This window comes from Rhagoletis pomonella, unplaced genomic scaffold (genome assembly GCF_013731165.1).
Source record: "Rhagoletis pomonella isolate Grant_MI unplaced genomic scaffold, Rhpom_1.0 Rhpom_scaffold_00203, whole genome shotgun sequence".
In the NCBI taxonomy this organism is placed as follows: Eukaryota; Metazoa; Arthropoda; class Insecta; order Diptera; family Tephritidae; genus Rhagoletis; species Rhagoletis pomonella.
In genome coordinates, this window is record NW_023458757.1 from 85,074 (window position 1) to 106,923 (window position 21,850).

The 21,850-nt window shown below is 40.9% G+C and overlaps 3 protein-coding genes across 3 annotated transcripts; all 3 read right to left on the reverse strand.

Moving 5' to 3' along the window:
- Positions 1 to 11,630: 11,630 nt before the first annotated feature.
- Positions 11,631 to 15,315, reverse strand: LOC118750312. Its single transcript, XM_036485031.1, has 2 exons — positions 14,040 to 15,315; positions 11,631 to 12,742 (listed from the first exon to the last, which is right to left on the reverse strand). Exons 1-2 carry the CDS (start codon positions 14,610 to 14,612, stop codon positions 12,683 to 12,685), a joined length of 633 nt encoding a protein of 210 aa, XP_036340924.1. The 5' UTR covers positions 14,613 to 15,315; the 3' UTR covers positions 11,631 to 12,682.
- LOC118750310 lies at positions 15,107 to 16,159 on the reverse strand. The gene has a single exon (XM_036485029.1). It carries the CDS (start codon positions 16,157 to 16,159, stop codon positions 15,107 to 15,109), a length of 1,053 nt encoding a protein of 350 aa, XP_036340922.1.
- Positions 16,160 to 16,632: 473 nt separating this feature from the next.
- On the reverse strand, positions 16,633 to 17,274 carry LOC118750311. The gene has a single exon (XM_036485030.1). It carries the CDS (start codon positions 17,272 to 17,274, stop codon positions 16,633 to 16,635), a length of 642 nt encoding a protein of 213 aa, XP_036340923.1.
- Between the last annotated feature and the right edge of the window lie 4,576 nt (positions 17,275 to 21,850).

The window sequence follows — 21,850 nt, forward strand, 5'->3', positions numbered from 1 at the left end:
GTTGTAAAAACGTAAAAAGCCGTCAGCATTTCGCTGTCTAACAAGAAAAACATGCATTTGCTTTGATGAGACAATTTCTGTTAAATTTATTTTTCCTCTGGCTGGGCTCTGTTAAAATTCGATTGTCTCTGGCTGGCCGCTCTTAAAATGCGCTTCGCCTGTTTTGTTGGTATTTGACAGTTTCCACGCTGATTCGTTCTTGGACCTTCTCTATAAATATACGTTCTCTGGTATATCAAACCAACTGCGCCAAGGTGTATTAAACAAGGTGGTGTTGGGGAGACAGCTGAGTTTTTCGCCGTGGAGGCCATTACATCAAAATGATGTGTTTGTTGTAACTCATACCAATGAGAGTATGGACATCAGCGTATAATTTGTTAGTGTAATTTTTTACTTATATACGGCCAACACCACCTTGTTAAGTACGCCTTGAACTGCGCTGTAAGCCACGATCAGAGGTGGGCACTACCACAAACAATCGTTCGTTAGAAGTGAGAATGTGTTAGTGTGCCTAATTAATTTTGCATGCTGCCGCGTTCTCATCGTTACGCTCTTGCTTGTATACGTACACGCGATGTTTACGCTCTTTGAGCGTGTGCTCGTTCTCTGCCCATGCCTGGCCACGATTGAGAGAATACAAAGGTTGCGCCGATCTCGGACCGCTATTCCTCTCTTAACGAATTTGACAGAATCGTTGTTTGCATGACGTCACACTGGTGCAACTTGTTTACGTTATCCTTGCAACATTTTTTCTTCTTCTTCCATTCTTGCTCACGTTTTGGCATTTCTCTCTCGCAATTGCACCAGTGTGACGTCACACAAAAGTTATTCTCAAAAATCCTCTCTGATCGGCGCAATCTTGTATTCTATCATTCTTGGCTGTAAGCAAAAGCAAATGATTTCGTTTTATGCACAAAATAGACCACACACAAATATTTGCGCAAATACCAATTAGTACAAATAGGAATCGAATAACAATCTTATTTGTACTAATTTGTATTTGCGCAAATATTCGTGTGGTGTATTTTGCGCATTACTAAAACTACCGCAACTATTTGGTTTTAAAAAATTAAGTAGGCAGCTCTGGTCAAAAAGTGAAATTTGTTTACTTTCAACAGCGCGTAACTTTTCGGTTTGCCAAAAGTATAATAAAATAGATTGGAAAATGGAAATAATCAAAAACCGGGATACTTGGAGTGATCGGGAAATTCGAGAAATGTTGCATATTATAAATGAAAAGCATATAATGCAACTAATCGATAAAAAACTAAACGCAACAAGAGTATATTTCAAGACATTGCAAATGAGTTGAAAAATAAAAATGTTGTAAAAAGCGACGTGCAAATTCGCAACAAGCAAAACGAAACAATAATAAAAGCGGAGCTAAGAGCACTTTGAGTTGCTGGACCAGATCTTGGGACATCGTCCAGTGTTGGAGGCAGAAGGAGTAGACGTTGCTGAAATTGATATTGAAAATATGGACGTTCTCACTGAATTTGGTGAAAGCACTGAATATACTGAAAAAGAAAAATCAAGTAATTGGTCTCAGGACGAATTGACTGAAGTGGAAGTTTCTGCCAGCAATAATAACTTGCGTAGTTTCAAACGAGTAAGTAAGTTTGTAGATGACGACAAGCTAAATTATGTATATACTCAATAATTGGGTTTTTTCACAGCAGCAGACTTACCAAAAAGTGGTTGAATCTTTTACAAAAGACTGGAAAGAATCACAGAAGAAATTACTTGAGACCATGAAGGAGCAGGATGAAAAATTGATAGATATACAAAGCAAAAAGCAAGAGGAAATTTTGGAAAAAAATATGAAAACAATGGAAAAGATTCTAGAAAAAGATCGAGAGGAGAATGCTTAAATGCTGCAAGAATTTCTAAGCGCAATGCAACCAATGCAGCCGTACGTCTTCCAGGCACCAACACATTTCTATAGGGAGTCTCCATCATCCAGTGTTATTTGTGTACCATTGCCTAAAGGATCCTCAAAGACCAAAGATGAGTCTGCTTAATTTTATGTACACTCAAATTTAATAATTACACTTTTAAATTCAATAAAATACAAGAAATTTTTAAATTACAAATGGTTTGCTGTACTGTAAAAAAAGTAAATTGAGGATAATAGTAACAGTAGCAATCCTTTATATTAAAAAAAAAAACAATATGTGCATGGTCGTTAATATTCAACTGTGCATAAGAAACTCTAAGCAAGGGCTTACAATTTTCGGCGCCGGGGATAAGCGATGAAATAGAGGCATGACGTTTTGACGAGTTTTTATTTTTTAATTTTTAATTAAACCGTACCAATTATTTGTACAACGATTTTGGGTTGTTGGTACCAAACGCGTGACCCGAATGAAAATCTTTCACACACACTTGTAGACAAGAGTCTACACTTTATTAAAAAAAAAAATATCGGTGTTTTGAGCGCCACGCCTAGTCCCCTCCACCCCACACAAAAATCGCATTTTTACTTTTATTTTACTTAAATTTTTTTACCAAAATATATGTATGTAGTTAATTAGTAGTATGTATTAGTAGTGGTATTTTTTATTTATTTTTTGTTCGTAGGAGAGGGAAATGCTTTATGCACTGGGCGGGGGCGCTAGTCTCTATACTACCTTCCCCGAGTGTGGGACTCCCACCGAAGCGTGTTGGGCTACCCACTAAAACCCAAACTCCTACCGCCCGCGCAAGAATCCCGCATCTGGCACCGTAATTCTGCATGTCTTCAGATGCAGGAGCGCGCTGTTAGAGCCTTGGGGCTGCTCTTTTGTAGGGGTGTATCATTCGGGTGTCCTCAGTAGAAATCGTCCCCTCGTTTGCAGCGGAGTACGAATTTCACGTATCTCGCCACTGCTTCCCACTTTTCTGCGCTGGAGATCATTACCCCAACTATGTTGTTCGGAGTTATGTCTCCGTGTCTTTCTTCCAACATTCTGCGCGAAATCAAGAAGTGTTCGCAGGTGAAGAATGTGTGGTACACGTTATCTGCGACGTTTCCACAGTAGTGACAGAACGGGGAGTCCACCCTTCCCATTCTATGAAGATATTCTCCGAAGTAACCATGACCGGTGAGGAATTGCGTCAGGTAGAAATCGACTTCCCCATGTGGTCTGTTCAGCCATGTTTGAAGGTCGGCTATCAGAGAGTGCGTCCATCGACCTTTTGTGCTCGCGTTCCAGTTTTGTTGCCACTGCTGGATCAGTTGCTCGCGCGCCCTTGCCGCGGCAGCTACTTGACCTATCTCGGCACTGAGATTGTAAATCTCTTTTCGCTCATAAGCAAGTAGCTCAATTGGCATGACGCCAGAAATAACTAGAACCGCGTCCGCGGATACTGTACGGTATGCAGAAGCAATGCGTAGTGCCCCTCTACGCTGGACCGAAGACATTTGAATTAGGTATTTTTTGACTTTCAATGCGTCAGCCCATATTTCTGCCCCGTACAGGAGTACCGATTGGACCGCTGTCATCAGAAGCTTCCTGCGGCATGGCTTCGGGCCGCCCACGTTTGCCATCAGCCGGCTTAGAGCCACCGTGCTCTGCGCAGCTTTTTCACATACTCCATGGATGTGTTCCCAGAATGTGAGTTTGCTGTCAAGCTTCACCCCTAGGTATTTTGTAGACCTACAAGTCGTCACGAGTTGAGGTCCGACCATCATATTTATAATTGTTGGGATCCGTTTTCTGGTCAGGAGCACGATCTCCGCTTTGGCTGTAGCCAATTGCAGACGTGATCGCTCGTCCATCCACTGACGTTGCGCATGACCTGGTTTAGCTCGAGCTGTGCTAGCTGGACATTTCCTGCTGTTATGACGGCGGCCGCGTCGTCCGCGAAGGCGACAAGGAAGGCACTCTCCGGCATTTCCGTGCGCAACAGACTGTCATACGTGGCGTTCCAGAGGTCCGGGCCAAGTACAGACCCCTGTGCCGCTCCGCCGGTTATACGTCTCTTTTTCTGACCTTGTGTTGTGTCGTACAAAAGCCAACGGTCTCTGAGGTAGTCCCGGATCATATCAAGCAAGTATGTTGGAACCTTGAATGACCGTTCCAAAGCCTCCAGCATATCGTCCCATCTTGCCGAGTTGAAGGCGTTCTTGACGTCCAGTGTGACTAGCAGCACTATTGGCCGCGCCTGGTGGCAGGCTTTTGCGGCCTTATGTACCGCCTCGACTACTTCGCCAATTGCTCCTATAGTTGAGTGTCCCTTCCTGAAGCCATGTTGTCGGGGTGAAAGGCCTCCCTCGCTTTCTATGGATGACGTCAAGCGTATTTTGAGCAGACTCTCCATCATTTTGCCTGCTCTGTCTAGCATGCAGAGTGGCCGGAAGGATGAAGGAGAGTTTGGGTCCCCTTTGCCCTCGGGTATAAGGACCAGTCTCGCCATCTTCCATTGGCTTGGGAAGACTCGGGCCCTAAGGCAGCTGTTGTGCATGTTAAGCAGGAGATCAGGGCTCGTTTTCGCTGCTAACCTGATTGCCTCCGCTGGTATGCCATCTGGGCCTGGAGCCTTGCCGGCTTTCATGCTTCGCAGGGCTAGCTTCAGCTCGTCTGTCGAAAACAGTGGTGCCTCAGCTTGCTCCTCGACGAACACTGTATCGGCTCTTAGTGGATGTGTGGGAAATAGCGCATCCACTATATTCTTAACTCGAGCCTTATCCATCGCTTGCGATGATGTATGAAACTTTTTCATCACTATTTTGTATCCCTGGCGCCAGGGATCGCGATCCACTTCGTCACATGGCGCTTTCCAGCAGTTCCGTATACTCTTCTGTATCTCGGCCCCAAGTGCTTTCTTAGTGCTTTTGTAGGCTGCTGCTCTGGTCAGCGCCTCAGGTTTGCCACGAGCGCGCATTGCGAGTCTCCGCATGCTATGGCAGGCCCTTCGCAGCTCAGCAATTCGGTAATCCCACCAATATACGTGCTTTTTACCTGACCATGCTCTCCTCTGTGGCATTGAGGCTTTGCATGCCCGGTGAATGCAGCGCATAGTTTCTTCGACCAGCTTAGTACAAGACTCCCCGTTGTGGATATCTCCCCTTGTCGGTGAAATACCTTGGGAATCTGCTAGGAGTGACGTATGGAACTTGCGAACATCGACCCTAGACGGGTTCCATCCTGGTTTCCTGCGAGGGATACTACGTGTTTGCCCTCGCGTTATGTCAGTGACATGGAAGGTGATGTAGTTGTGGTCGCTACGACTCAGGTCTTCCATCAATCTCCATCCGTCAGCCCTTCGGAGAAGGCTTTCTGAGACCAGGGTTATGTCAGGGATAGAGTATCCAAAACCCGGCTTCCGATATGTAAGGGTCGTTCCGGTGTTGAGGACGGTCAGGCCAATGCGGGCTGCCATTTCAAGGACCAGTCTTCCCCTGGTGTTTGTTTGGGGCATACCCAATTCCATGCCTCTTGCGTTGAAATCTCCAGCAACAATTATGTGGCCAGTTATATCGCGCAATTCGACTACAAGGTCTTCGAGTTTTTCCCTGAAGACAGGGACTGTGTCGTTTGGAGACAGGTAGCAGCTCACCAGAGCGATTTGCGCCATTTTAACCCAGACGTAGCAGCGTCCGACACCGCTGCTCTCTGCGCGATGGTTGGGGTTAGCAATGATTAGTTTGGCGAGACTCTTCTTTTTTCTCACCCTCTTCTCTTTTTTGCGGCTGGTCGCCTCGCCGTTATTGACCAAGGGCTCACCTGGCGCTGGCCCTGGCTTAGGCTTTCTGCTTTTTCCAACCATTTTCCATTGATTAGCTGGTACGGTTTTCTGTGCATTATTATTATTATTACCATTATTGTTATTAGGATTATTAATAATAATAATTTTACTACTATTATTATTATTATTATTAGTAGTATTTTTTTTCTTTTCCGGCTCGCCTGTAGGGGAGTCGGATCGAGTTCGAGCTCTCTTTTGCGAGCCAGGGCCAGTTTTCTGCAGCTCGAAAAGGGTAGACCCCTTCCGGCGCTGCTCTCGGAGGTAGCTTAGTATATTTAGGCTCTCCCTGTTTGCAGCAGCTGGCGTTTGATAACCACCATCCCGGCTGCCGTTTGCAAAGGTGTACCCTTCTGCACCACGTCGACGGCTTTATCCGTGCTCGTGGTGCCGGCTTTTGCCTGCAGAGGAGTTTGTGGCGGGGAGCGCACAACTCTACTGCTCTTTCTAAATGCGCTGCATTCTTCCTCGGGAGCATCTAAACCTATTACATTTGTTTTTGTTATTTGTTTAATCATGTCAGTTCTATTGGGTCTCCGCTTCAAGCCGCTATCACCACACGTAGCACAGTCACTTTAAGTGTCCCGAAGTTCCCCATCGCGAGGGTTGACACAAGTCCTTATGGGATATTGTGTTCAGAGCCAAGACAGCGCGAAACCAGGAGTAAATCTCAACTGGACCTGTGCGGCCAACTAAATGGCGACGTGTATTGAACGTACTTGAAGACCTGCCAGGGTTTTAACGAGACGGAGGCGATTGCAGCATTAGCCCACCAGCCATTTCTGTGAGGTGTCACCCTCATATACTAAAGTGGCGGAATACTGCTCTCGCCAGCCCAATATCGAACTAATCGTATACATGCTCCAGTATGCCATGAACAGGATCTAACTGGTCTCAATCCTGGGATGCTTTATGGGAGGCGGCATCTGTTCGCCCGGACACAGGAGATTTATTAAGCATTTCTGATCTTTTAAATCAGGCCCTCGTCTCCTGCCGCTCTTGGTCTGGGACTGCTTATTGGTTATTCGCAGCTAACCTACCGGAGTAGGCCGTTCACGATCCGCCCTGTGTGACCCCGGTAAGGTCCTGAGCTTAGCCCTTACATTTAGTAGTGGTATTAGTAGTATTAGTATTATTATTATTATAAGTATTATTATTAATATTATTAGTATTATTGGTATTATCATTATTATCAGTATTAGTATTAGCAGTATTATTAGTAGTATTAACTGCATTTGTTAGTAGTATGTATGTAGTTAATAGCTCCTAATCATAATTCATATACAAATTTCATGGACGGACAATTTTCTATTTCTGTAAACTTGTGTTATTTGGTTTTATTTAAATATGAGATTTTCGCACTGGAAAATTATCTTTTAAAAAGTTTTTAATATTATCGCGCATGTGTTTCGGATCACTATTTTCCTCCCTAATGATTTCATTGGAAACTGCATCTTGTGGTTGGGGAAATTCGATTTGATTCTGCATGTCCGTGCACCAAGAGTCCAAAAAGCGCTGTTTTTCTGTTTCGACAAAGTTGTGTAATATTGAACACGCCAAAGCAACAAAAGGAATAAATCCTGGATCAACATCCATTATGTTTGAGAGGCATCGCCAACGACCTTTTAGTCTACCGAATGCGTTTTCCACAACTATTCGCCCAGAACTAATATAGCAGTTAAATGATTCTTCTTCGGGCTCCAGATGGCCAGTGTAAGGATTCATAAGCCATGGAAGCAATGGGTAGGCAGGATCACCAATCAGCATAATGGGCGTTTGCATTCCATTGACGTCAGTGTAGTAATTTGGTATCATTTGCGACGAGTACTTGTAAAGTCCAGACTCCCTAAAGACAGTAGCGTCATGGGTGCTTCCTGGAAATTTTATACTCACATCACGGAATCTTGAAAAATACATTGGTTTTAATGTCACTGCAGTTTATTTTATTATTTTGGTGGATTAAGCTTACATGTAATTATTACCAACTACTGCTTGCATCACTATCGATGGCCATCCTTTTCTATTTAGATAGTCTTGATAGCCATCGCTGGGGGGCAAAATCGGGATGTGTGTTCCTGAAAATTAAATTATTTTGTTCAATATCGGATTTTTCGCTCATTGGAAGTTTTTGATTAACATCAATTGCACCAATGATATTAGGTATATTGGTTATTTTTTGAAAGGCAATAGCGATTGTTTTGGCCTCCTCTAGCTTTGGAAAATAAAAGTACTCCGCTCGAAGCTGCAGTATTGCTTTAATTACGAGGTAAAAGTACTTGTGTACCGTACTTTTATGCACCCCAAACACATCCCCAACAACACGGTACTCTGCACATGAAGCGATTTTAAACAAGCATAGCGCGACTTGGTGTGAAATTGTCAAAGGTGGTGTCACAAATACCTCTGGACAAGTTAGATAAGGCGACAATTTTTTACAAAGCATGTTAAAAGAATCTTTGCTCATGCGGAATAGCTCATAATAAAAGTTTTCGTTTCCTGATTGTTGTAGAAACCACAGGTAACTATCAAGTCGCACTCGACGATGAATGCTGCGAAATCGGGGAACGTTTACTCGAAAGAATATTTCTGGCAAGTCGCTTTGGAACGATGCGATACATTTCAATGAGCTTTTTTCATGGTACGAGTTCTGCAACACTTGGTGGTGGTAGTTAAAAAATGTTTGAAAAATAACTTTTCGTTTTCTCCGCATCCGCTCCATTAAATAATAAAATAAAAACTTGTGTGTATTGTATTCCATCTTTTTCTTATGAATGCTGCTTTTAAATTGAAAAACAGCTGATTTTTCACGCGTTTTGAAAGTGTGTTCATTGAACACACTAATTTCGGTATGTATAAACGCTTGTAACACAAGCGTGATACATTGACACGAGTATATATGAAACCGTTTTAGGTGCCATACAAACAAGGTAATGTTGACCGCGAAAATAAGTCTTCTTCGTCTTTCTCCCCGTCAAAGAGGTTAACGCGTCTTTCTTTGTCCTCGCCTATGTTAAGAGTTCTTCTTCGCCGAATTTTTTTTACGTGTCTTTTTTCGCTGTCAACTTTTGAGCTCGCGTCTTTATTCGTATCTAATGATGATATGTATGTATGTACAGTAAAATAAATCGTTATACTCAGCTAATTTGGTTTTATTGTACTAGCTGTGTTTTAGTTTTACCAAATATTATGTTAGCTATGTTTTTAATAAATTTGACATTGAAAAAATAATTAATACTGAAAAAAATGTTTGGTAGGTTTTGGTTGGTTATGGTAGGAAATTTAGGTAGGAAAAAACATGTGTCTGTGGCAAAGCTGGTGGGAAGCACACTTGTGCTCAGAGTTGGCGAGACAGCAACGAATTAACCTCGCGCATAGCTGTTCTGCTTTGTTACTTGAATTCAAAAATGCCTTGCGAAAAATAAGTATGTACATACATACTTTGCTTGAAAATGCTTTTGGTGGCAGGCAATGATTTGACGTGGTTGCATCCAAATGAATTTTTAAATTTTTAGTTTAAGTTTTTATGTATGTACATACCATACCTATCGCTCATTGACTTCAATACTATCTTAACTCAAAGAACTAAAAACTCGAGAAAAACGGCTTTAAAGTTTTTAATTTGCATATATCTACTCCCATGGTAAAAACTAATACATATTTTTTTCTAGTGAGTTACTGATAATTGTTACAGGTTTGAAACTTTTACACATCATAGGAAAGAGGTAACGTTCATTCTTAACACGATTTTTTATTTTTTTTGGATTATGACACTTTTCTAGTAAATGATCTATGCCCATATGTATATATGTTAAATATATGTATTTATTATATGATTTTATTGAAGCCCGATAGTTTAAAAATTTTGTTCTAGTTCTCGTAGTTTCCTACTAGGTTGCACATGCGGAGCAGTTTTCTTGTTCTCACCAACATAGTCACAGTTCAACTTTTGGCGACCACAAATGTACATGTATGCATATGTTCTCATTCTCTTTTAATGTTTGCATTAGTAATGAGAGTCGGAGTACAATCTGTTTTATTACGCTCTTCTTCCCCCTTCATGCTGGCTCTTGATGCCCCCCTCATCAAGCTCCTAAGGTTGCAAACAGAGTGGAAGCGAAGCCGAAGACGAAGATGAAGATGAAGCCGAAGACGAAAAACAGTGCAGTAGTAAACATATGAAAGTGATCACAGTGCAAGCAAAGACGGAGACGAAGATGAAGATGTTGCGCAAGCGGTCAGCTTGAAACAGTGCGGTACTGTTTTCAAAGACGAATCGCTTGCTGTGATGAGTTGTTTACAATTTATTTTACTGTTTGCAAATGTGAAAAAACGCGTTTTTTAAGAAATTGGCTAAATTTTCGGGCAAAATGTAATCAAACGTATTAATTGGCATTCTTGTATATTCGAAAAATGTCTGTCCGTCTTGCCGTAACACATAATACAAGTGGCGAAATTCTCCAAAAGCTGTCCTATACAAATTATTTCATGAATTGCTGTTTTTTCTTTATTTTCTTTTGATTTAATCTAAAAAAAGGGTTTTATTTAGAAACAAAGCTTCATATCATTTATCTTCCACTATGTACACTCGCCAGCTTGCCCGCAACGCAAGCAATGCGTCTTCGGATTCGTCTTCATCTTCGTCTTCGGCTTCGCTTCCACTCTGTTTGCAACCTAAATGAGCCAAGCCGGCTCCTCAGTGCAAAAGGCTCCTGGGAGCCAATTTGCCCATCTCTGGTGTATACCATTGTAGGTATACTAAGTAGTCACGGTTCGGATATTATCATTTGTGATTATTCCTTTTCATTCATTTATGACATTTATCTTGATCGATAATATTTCAAATTTACTTTACATTCACTTAAAGCGAAAGAAAAATCCCAACAAATTATTATGGCTCATATTTGGAATGCAATCAATAAAAAAATTTCCGCTGTCATTTGGGAACACAAAAATCAAAGAAATTGCTTCTCATTGCAATATGAGAAGTCCGAACATCGCCGATGTCGGCCGCCCATAAATAGGAAAAAAGATCACAACAGGTTATCGCGAAAAATTTTCAACGGCGTTGCATGGGATTTTTCGCGTTTGTTTTGGTGATGAATTTGGTTATAAAGCATACATATGGGCATTAGCTCGAACTTTCGCATGCGTCGCCAGTTTTTATTCGGAAACATAATTTTCGCTGGTTTATTAACAAAAATCAGGTTACATGTGTTGTGTAGATTATGAATGTAAAATCAATTAATTAACTTGTAGTATTTGGAGAGAAGAATCGAATGCAGCCCGTTAGAAGTATTTGCTTGCAATATAAAAGGAGTTAGGAAGAATCAAAATGGCGTGACTCCTTTTTTTAAATTCTGACACTCGCTGTTTTTAAAATATACTGTAGCTGGTGCGTGCCTAAAATTATTATCGGACAACTTCTACAGAGTTCTGGAGCATTAAAAGATTCGATGTAGACGTGGCAGGCTTATGTGATCTCATTAGAAGATAGTTAAAAAAACAAATTCTTTAAAAGGTTACGGCGCGTGCACAAAAGTAAAAATGCATATTTTTTTTATCAGCACATCGTCTGCAATTGCAAAATTTAGCCAACTACGTATGCGCTCCATTGTACAATATATGTACACCACTTTTTTATTTGTTCTTTAAAAAGTTACAGAGCGAAAAAGAAGTAAGAAAAATTACAAAAAAAAAACTATATATATCTGGGCTGTGCAAGGGCGAGGCCGAAAAGAGCCAAATGTAAATTCTAAATTCTACAAAGAGCCACAAAAAACAACAAAAACAAAAATTTTATTTTTAAATAAAATTATTATTAGCAATTAAAAACATTGACTTTATTATTATTCTAATACACGTAAGATAGATATTAAAGAAAATTCAAAAGATCACTGGCCGAATTTTCAAAATCTGGTTTTAGGTCAGTTAAAGCCGTTCGTAACACTTCAGTTAAATGTTGGTTCATCAATTGTGAACGGTACTGTTGATACAAAGATATTTTTCTTTGCCAGCACGAAACTTAGGAAGTGGGGGTGTGCAAATGTTGGCCAGCGAATAAATTGTAACAGCAATGAGCAAAGATATGCTTGTCCGTATGTGATGCGGAAAACTAGCTTAGCAACTGTCAGCAAAATCCAACGTACCAAAGCGAAGACAATAAAAAGCGACCCGTTCCAAATGAGAGATCGATATGCTGTGTTTTATTAGAATTCAATTTATGTATGCATAACTAAAATATTAAGTGAGACTGAGAATGAGTGCAATGAGACGTTGATTCTTAACGTTAGGTGTGTGTGCATTTGTATACATATGTGTGTTCACAATGAGTGTGTTTTAGTTTATAAGTACATTACGGGTGGTTATTAACTCATGAAATGAGTGTTTTTTAATATTTGCTATTAATGCTATTAGGGTGATCCAAGATCCCGGCCCCGTTGAAAGAACCATCTTTCAAGATACAGGTAGGAGGGCTAATTTGTGTATCGGGCGGCAACAATGTCCATTAGCAGTGCGAAGGTGCACAACGCGAACTTTACCATCTCTCTCAAGCACGGTGGATTCGATGCGACCAAGTTTCCAGCGCTGTGGTGGTAGGTTGTCGTCATGAATTATTACTAGGGCTCCAACTTTGAGGTTTAGTGTAGGTGTCGCCCATTTGACCCGTGCGCGCAGTTCGTTAACGTAGTCTGCAGACCAGCGACGCCAAAAGCGTTGTTTAATTGAGGTGATCATCTCAAAATGATCTAGACTGGAGATATTTTTATGTTCCAGGGAACGCTCAGGTAGGCCTCGTAGTGAATCACCAACCAAAAAATGTCCAGCAGTCAGAGCTCCGAAATCATTTGGGTCTGACGACAGTGGCGAAAGTGGACGGGAGTTGAGTATTGCTTCTATTTCAGCAGCGACGGTGCTCAGCTCTTCAAATGTTAGTTTAGTGTTTGCCAGTCTGCGATTAAGAAGACCCTTTGCGCTCTTTACAGCGGCTTCCCAGAGGCCGCCGAAGTGAGGTGCCCTGGGAGGAATAAAATGAAAATTGATAAAGTCTGATGAACAAAATTTGAAAATTTCATTTTGTGTCTCAGGATTAAACAGAAATTGCTTAAGCTCTTTAAGGTGATTGGCTGCTCCGACAAAATTCGTAGCATTATGGCAAAATATATCGCAAGGCATTTTCCGACGACTACCCATGCGTTTAAGTGAATTTAAAAAGCCTTCGTGGACAAATCTGAGACTACCTCAATATGAACTGCTTTGGTCAGCAAGCAAACGAAAACAGCCAGATACGACTTGTTCGGTGGCTTTCCACGAATGCTCAAGTATGTGTTGATGGGTCCACAAAAGTCGACCCCGCAGAGTTCAAATGGACGGGCAGGTGCGAGGCGAGCAGCCGGTAGCGGTCCCATGACCTGCTGCAACAGCTTTGGTCTGTAACGGACACAATGTACACACGAGCGCACAATACGACGAGCGACATCCCTGGCGTTAACTATCCAGAATTCGAGGCGAATTAAAGCTACTAATGCCTTAGGACCTGCATGGTAATTTTGCAGGTGTAAATGACGAAGGTGTTTTGCCACAAATTGCGAGTTGCTGGGCAATAAGACTGGATGCTTTTGAGAGTCCGGCAGATCTGCATACTCCAAGCGACCACCAACCTTAATAAGTTCGAAACCGCTTGAGTTGTCTAAAAATGGTGTAAGAAATTTTAAGTTGCTCTTTAGTGGCAGATTTTTTCTTAGCAAATGGAAGTCGTCGACGAAATGTTGTTGCTGAATATTCCAAACGATAGAGTGTAACGCACGTCGCGGTTCCTGAGGTGTGGGCAAAAAAGTCGTTGATCTGGAAATTTTTCTGCATGTGTCACTGAACCTGAACATCCGAGCAATGAGTCGTAGACAGCGCATATATGAGCTGATTTTTTCAATAGTATCCAGGATGTAGTTCGTTTCTGCAACAACAGCAAACAAGCTTTTTCTCTTTTCTGCGTTTATTACGTTAATATCGACGTCAAGTTTGCTCTTTTTGGCGGGCCACGACGACTTGTCTTCACGTAGAAACCATGGGCCTGAAAACCAGTTCGATGCTTTCAAGTCAGTGGAAGTACAACCACGAGATACCAAGTCTGCGGGATTTTGTTGAGTCGGTACGAATCTCCAATATCCGTTTGCTGTCAGCTCCTGTATGTCGGAGACCCTGTTGCCTACAAACGTTGACAATGAGACCGAGTGCTGTTGCAGCCAATGAAGCACTAGTTGCGAATCGGTCCAAGAGTATGCTGAAATGGGTTTGTCTGAGAAAATGGTTTTTACCTTATTGTACAACTGTGCAAGAAGATGCGTTCCGCAAAGCTCGAGTTTCGGAAGCGATTGTTTTTTGACAGGAGCCAATCGTGACTTCGATGTCAGCAAGTGAACAGCAATATTTCCATCTGTGCCTTCAGTGCGCAAGTACAAAGAACAACCATATGCTCGAATCGATGCGTCGCAAAAGCCGTGAATTTGGAGATTGCATGCGTTTGGCTGTTGACAATAACGAGGCACCGCGAGCGTTGATAGCGAACCGAGAGACATTTGCTCCAAGCGTGTTGCAGGTTTTGTGGCACGGACTCGTCCCAATCGAGCTTTAAAAGCCACAGTTCTTGGAGTACGATTTTGGATGTGATCAGAAGAGGTGCAAGCAATCCGAGCGGGTCGAAGAGTGATGAGGCGATCGAAAGGATCGTGCGTTTTGTGACCGCAGTATGAATTTCCTTTGGTGCAAATGTAAACAGGAACACATCTTCCAGTTGATCCCATGTGATACCAAGTGTTACTAAATCTTCTGTGAAGTTGAGCTCTTTTGATGTTTGGCATTCCCTGAAGTCTACGTGGTTGGAGTGCCATTTCGACAATGGAAAGCTACCTCTCTCGAGAACTGCACTAACTTGGCTTTTTACCGTACGCAAGGCATCAATGCTGTCAGCTCCACAAAGCATATCATCCACATAGAAAGACGACTTCACAACCGAGGCACCAACTGGCAACTCATCCATGCACTTGTCTGCTAAATAGTGAAGGCTTCGCACTGCACGATATGGAGCCGAGGCCGTTCCGTATGTGATGGTATTTAGTTGATATGTGCGGAGTTCCAGATCTGGAGAAGCTCGCCAAAGAATATAGTGGTATTTACGATCATTATTGTTCAAAAGTACTTGCCTGTACATCTTGGTGACGTCTGCAGTTATAGCGTATCGAAACAAGCGAAATCGTAGCAACAATATGTACAGCTCTTGTTGAATTGTTGGTCCAACTAAAAGTAGATCTTTTAATGATTTGTGCGATGTCGTCCTACATGAGGCGTCGAACACGACACGAAGTTTTGTTGATTCGCTGTTCGGCTATAGGACACAATGATGAGGTATGTAAAAATGAGGCTCATCTAAATTTTGGTTTGCCACAACGGACATATGACCGAGGTTTTCGTATTCGGCCATAAATGAAATATATTGCGAACGGATGTCAGGCGATTTTAAAAGACGTCTCTCGATCGAAATGAATCGGCGACGAGCGATTTCGAAGGAGTTTCCCAGACAAGTCGGGTTGTCCTTGAATGGCAGACTTACGATTATGCGTCTTGTTTCATCCTGATGCGTGGTAGCTAAAAAGTGGTCTTCGCAAATGCTGTGTTCAGGATGAACGGGTTTTACTGCTGTTGTGATAGTTTCGAGGTCCCATAGATGTTGTATATTTTTATCGATACAATCTTCACATGACATCAGGCAAGTAGATGCATCCGCTTGACGTGGTTGCTGATATCTGCCAGAAACGATCCAGCCGAATAACGTTTTTTGCAGCGTTGGTAAACTGGCTCCCAGCCGGATTTGACCAACTGCAAGTGCTTCGAAAAATGCCTCTGTTCCAAGGAGCAGATCGATACGACGAGGGTTAAAGAACTCCTCGTCTGCCAAAGTTGTGTTGCGTGGAAGGTTCCACGTCGACGTATCGATTTCAGCATCCGGTTGGCAGGCGACATTCGTTATAATGCCGAATTGTAGAGACAGACTGAAGTCCGAAGTCCGCGACTTGACAGTCGTAGTTGTGCGTGCCTTTAGGTTCGTCAGCGAATTTCCAATGCTACGTATACCAACGTGATGTTTTTCGCGACTAAGGCGAAGTTTTTGGGCGAAGTCATGCGTGATGAAATTCACTTGCGAGCACGAGTCTAGCAAAGCCCTGCCTAGTTTGTTGCATCCTTGACGATAACCATAGCCGTTGCCAATATCACTTGCCCGCATTCCGGCGTTCCCATATGCGAATGTGTTGCAGCTTGCGACGAATGCGCCAGTGAATAAGTCTGCGTTGTGAACGCTGGTTGCTGTGTCGCCGAAGTGGCTTGAGATGAATTGCCATGATGTAGCATCGTGTGATGGCCTTTGTTGCAAGTGCGACATCGATGCTTTGCTGGACACTGAGCCATTCTATGTCCATTACTTAGGCAGTTGATACAAAGGTCATACTTTTTCGTGGTGTCGAAGCGCTGATTTGAAGTCATCTCCTTAAATTTAGGGCAACCAGTAAGTTAATGCTTGGAGCTGGAACAGAATACACAATTAGAATTGGTTACAGCAAATGATGATTGTTGATTGTGGTTCGTCGCACGATTGTGCTTGCCAGATTCCGACTTGCGTTTCACTGACGAATCAGATGAGTGTAAAAATTGACAGTGGCGATCTAAAACTTGAGTACATTTAGACCAAGTTGGGAGCGATTTGTAGTCCAGGGACTCATTCCATTTGTTGTGAGTCTGCTGGTCACATTTGCCCATGACGATGTAGATCAACATGGCTTGCGCAATATCAGAGCCTGTGCCCAGTGACTCCAGCGAGCTAAAGATGGCGGATGCTTTGTCTACGAGACTTCTCAACTACTGAGCGTTCGATTTTTCAGCTGGTTGGAGCGTAAAACGCGAAGCGATTCCTTCTAAAAATATCAAAGTCGGATTATCGAATCGTTCTTTGAGTCTATCCAACGCGTTTGGGTAATTCTCGCTAGTTACTTGAAAGGCCTTGACAGTTTCTAAAGCTGAGCCTTTCAAGCAGGACAAAAGGTAGTTAAACCGCTCTATATTCGATAGTCTAGACTCACGTGCTTTTATTTGAGTGAAGGACGTTATAAAATTTTTATACTCAGCGTAGTCTCCACTGAATGTAGGCAGCGACAATCTTGGTAGATGTGAAGTCGGTACCACAGGTGCTGACGCAGCCGTCTCAGTGTAGTTCACCGTGGTATTTCCATCCTCCCCAAGTGGTGCTTGTATGCTGAGCTTTACAGCTACGTAGCTGTCCTCTAAGTCGGCTCGACCATTGTCGGATGGATCCAAATCCTCGATGTCAGCTTGTACTGAAAGTGCTTGTTTGAAGTAGGACTCCAAAATTCCTAAGCGACATTGAAGCTCGGCGTGCGGCGGTTTGTCCTCCGTTTCTCGAATCGACTCTACAATAGATTTTATACGTGAAATATTACGTTTAATATTGGAGCGCTTGCGTTTGCATTCGTCTAGTGACATGGTGACCTGCGACGTGGTATACGACCTGAGTGATTGTAAAGTTATCTGCTGGGTTATGCTAATGTAAGCGAAGAGGACGAATTCTGCTAGTCAACCAATGACGTAGGCAGCAAAACAAGCGAAGATAGCGGGACGAAAAGCAGAGCAACGTTAGCTTGGACGTGGGTGGGTGTATACGCAAGCAGCGCAGTGGTCGTCAAAGGTGCAATGCAATGAGTGCAGAGCAGCAGCAGCGAACGTGAATGCAGACGCAAAGAAAAAAAAGGTTGGCAGTGACAAAGGCAATGATTTTATGTATACGTACGATTTCCAGTGAGCAAATGGTTCGAATGTTCAGATGTTCTACTTACATATGTATGTTTTTGTATATGGATCAGCAAATATGTACATATGTCTCTACCTATGCGGTGCAGCAGCGAAATTGTGTTTTTGATCAACGGGATCCGCGGGAAATTTACAGCACAATTGCGGCGGATGAACTGAAACCTTGCGGGCTATGTTTGGTTTTGCGAAAATATTATGAGATGTGGATGCGTTGTGGTAATTCGGATCGAAGTAGTAAATTTGCACGATGAAATTGCACACGGGCCCCACGTTGGGCGTCAAAATGTTAATACAAAGATATTTTTCTTTGCCAGCACGAAACTTAGGAAGTGGGGGTGTGCAAATGTTGGCCAGCGAATAAATTGTAACAGCAATGAGCAAAGATATGCTTGTCCGTATGTGATGTGGAAAACTAGCGACACCATGGGCTGGTTTCTCCAACTCAACTTAACTTAGTTTAGCCACTTTTTGGACTTAAGTCAAAAGTTAGCCTACGTTTTACACAGCTTATTCTTGACTTAGTCAAGAAAATTGGCTTAACTAAGTTAAGTTGAGTTGGAGAAACCAGCCCTATGTGTTAGCAACTGTCAGCAAAATCCAACGTACCAAAGCGAAGACAATAAAAAGCGACCCGTTCCAAATGAGAGATCGATATGCTGTGTTTTATTAGAATTCAATTTATGTATGCATAACTAAAATATTAAGTGAGACTGAGAATGAGTGCAATGAGACGTTGATTCTTAACGTTAGGCGTGTGTACATGTGTATACATATGTGTGTTTACAATGAGTGTGTTTTAGTTTATAAGTACATTACGGGTGGTTATTAACTCATGAAATTAGTGTTTTTTAATATTTGCTATTAATGCTATTAGGGTGATCCAACAGGTACTTTGACTTAACGAATTTCAGTGTAGAGTGTTTGCAAAGACTCAGAGTTATACGTTGTACCAAAAATTGAAAATATACGGCACGCAGCTGTTTTCAACAGCAGATATTGCCTGAATTCAAGCAGTGCAAATCTTTACATATGTTGCATTTCCAGAGTCTTATCTACTTTTCATTGCAAAAACACCAATTCTTCTCCGCTTTTCTTAACCCTCTAGTAGGCCAATTTTTTTATGAGTTGAAAAATTCAGGAATGGGTGAATTTATTTAGCACGAGAAATCCAAAAATGATGTCCATTTCGATCTGTGACAGTAACTTTTTCCGTCTGGAGACGGGCTCGCCGATATACTTACACATATTTTCAGCTTTCTCTTACACAATGTTGACCTACGAACCGGCAATCGCGTCTGCAGACGGTCAAAAATGCAAACTGGATTTTTATATGTCGGCAAGCCGGTCTGTAGACGGTCTGTGTTCGAAAGCAATTTTCTCCATTTCCAATGGTGACATGATTATAAAACTTATATTAAAATACGGTGCTTTTAACAACGAAATCCACCGAATTATTTTATATCAAAAAATTTTTCAAATGAAAAAATTTCTTTAATTACGAAATAACTGAATAGCAAGAAATAATTAATTTTAACCGTGTTTTCAAAATCTGTAATTCAACTGCCGATTAAAATAAAACGGATTGACATAACGGATTCAAATTTACACCGCCGTAAAGGTACGATTTTTGTCTATGAGAGACTACTTATCTATTAAAAGCTTGACTATTTTTCACCCGATTTTAAAAATCAAATATGAGAAGATTTATAGGCCTTTAAAATTATGTATAACAATCTAGTGGTAGACTTCGATTCTTGGGAATTTTTGTTTCGCAAAATCTAAATTTTCTTTATTCCCAATTTAACCATCGCTTCAAACATTATATTGTTACTCTGTAGGGTCGAAAACCTACCTGAAAACTTTTGTTGCATGTACATAAACTAAGAACACACTGCTTGTTAAAAAGTTCTAGTCAGAAAAATAATAAACTTGTCTGTGAAGCAATCAATAAATAGGACTAGTGGAAATATGTGCTGCTTTATTTGATGTTATTAAAAGTCCGATTCGTGTGTTCACCTCAGTACAAACGATTTTTTTTTTTCTCGGCAAACAAATTTGAGCTTACGCATTTTTCACCCACCACTTTTTGTCTGTGTGCGGATTTTATACTCTAAACATCTGGCAGCCCCGGTTTCATCAAATCGGTGAAGAACATTAAGTCAGAAAGCTAATTTTCATTCTCGAATTCCGGGTAAGAAAAATAATGTCTAGCAAAGAGATATTTATTTTAAAAAGTAAAAAGAGCCAAAATGTTCTAAGCAAATAGAAAGTAAAAAGAGCCGCACTTTTCTGAGCAAAGAGTCGCATTTGGCTCAAAGAGCCGCGTTTGCCCACCGTTGATATATATAACACCCAAAGGCATTTTTTGTCCATGTCATCAAATCTGCACCGTTCGTTCGATTTTCGAAAATGAGGTGTCAAATGAAAGAGCTTGGGCTGTAGATGCTAGGACTTACCCTTTAATTTTTGGCAATTTATGGTGGAAAATTTGTTTCCAATTGATCCCGAGTACAAAGTTTTTAAGTTGAAGAACTAGCCTTGAATAAACTTTACCATCGTTGTATTCTAGGCTGTAATGTATTTCGACTTGAAGTTTACTTAATAGAAATTACATTATATAAATAAATCTAACAATAATAAGGAAGGACTTTTTACAAGTAAGTTTCTATTTTTCCATTAGTTTACGTGTAACAGTAATTATGATAAAAAAGTACCTGGAGTACCCTCATTTGATTTTTATAAAAATATTTTTTTATTTGTTTAGAAAAAAAAAATTTGAACCGCTGAAGCACTTTAAGAGTAACTGTATTTTGTTTACAGCTACCAAATAATATATTCGCATCAGCTGATTGGCAAATAAAAAATATAAAAATACAAAGCGAAACGATGAATATCCAAATTTTTTATTTGCTACGAAACCCCCATGTTGTTCACGGTCAACCTGTACAATATTTTTCTGTTACTATTATTTAATTCAAGTAAATATCGAAATGTTAATATCATGTTTCAGAACAAAATGGATAAAACTATTTTTCGCAGGGTTCGGTAAATTTATATTTTTATTAATGCTGTTATTTTTGCATAAATAGCTTAAAACCATCATATAATTTAATTTCCCACGCCCCAAATCAATTTTATTAGTTAATTATTTTTGTCCACCTAAATCGTAATTTTTGTCCTGTGTGTGCCGTAGGAAAGCCGTATTACCCCTTACAACGCTGAAAGACTAGCTAACGTCGCATCTTCACAGGCGAAAATTATTGCCTACCATATGGGTGGTTCCATCGGAAGGTACACCACGACAAAAAAAAATAAAAGTCTTATATCTAACGTATTTGCGGGCCAATTTGTCTGCTTTTTAAAATATATACTGGCTATGTAAGTAGAACCATCTTTGCGTAAAATGGTCTTCCTAGGTGGCGCCAAGGTTGAGATATTTCGAAAAACCGTATTTATGGTCCGATTTGGTTCGAATTTGGCGTACGTAGTTGAAACATAATAAGTCATAGATTTCCAACAAATTCACCCTGAATTGGCGTTGAAGTCAAAACATAAAGTATATTCTACATAAAATACATGTTTTATTTTCGCTAAAAATTCATTTAAAAGCAATATTAATAAAAATATTACGACGAAAATTTATGTCACATGACGCTACGTCACGTGACGTTTCACACTTGGGGTTGTAAAAGAAAATTGAAACAAGTTGCATTAATTCAAAAAACTTTAGAAACAACTAGAATTGCTCCAAATCATACTAAAATAAGTTTCGTGAAAATAGCCATCTACAATTCGCAGAGTTTTGCGATTTTGTAAGAAAAGAAAAGATCTACTTCCATTCATCTTTAAATGCTTATATTTCAGGACCAAGCAGTTCGATTGTTTTAATTTTTCGGTTAAATATAGAGCTAAATATGTGCTATACAATGGCCCAAAAAAGTTAAAGAAAACAAATGGTATTCCTTGTTTGTATCACATTGAAACGTACGACTATCACGCATGCGACGTATGGAAATACCCATATGTCATTTTGTTTTCTAGATATATATAAGTTTTATCAGTGGAAATATTTGTGTGTGAGGAATTTTTATTTTGATAAAAGTATTTGTAAGATGGCTTATTTAAAACAAGTATGTTCGTTGCATTGGAGCGCAAATATGCTTAAAAAATATTAGAAAATGTGCTATTTCACATCCAAATGCATAATCAATAATAACACAGGCCCAGCGGCGGATCCAGATTTTTTTGGATG

Bases quoted from the DNA above. Each gene is read 5' to 3' on its own strand.
- LOC118750312 (XM_036485031.1), bottom strand. From the start codon at position 14,612: ATGGCACTCCAACCACGTAGACTTCAGGGAATGCCAAACATCAAAAGA. The intron at 12,743-14,039 runs GTAAAAACCATT...TATTCCTCCCAG, and splicing joins TTGCACAGTTGTACAATAAG to GGCACCTCACTTCGGCGGCC.
- LOC118750310 (XM_036485029.1), bottom strand. From the start codon at position 16,159: ATGTCGCACTTGCAACAAAGGCCATCACACGATGCTACATCATGGCAA.
- LOC118750311 (XM_036485030.1), bottom strand. From the start codon at position 17,274: ATGTCACTAGACGAATGCAAACGCAAGCGCTCCAATATTAAACGTAAT.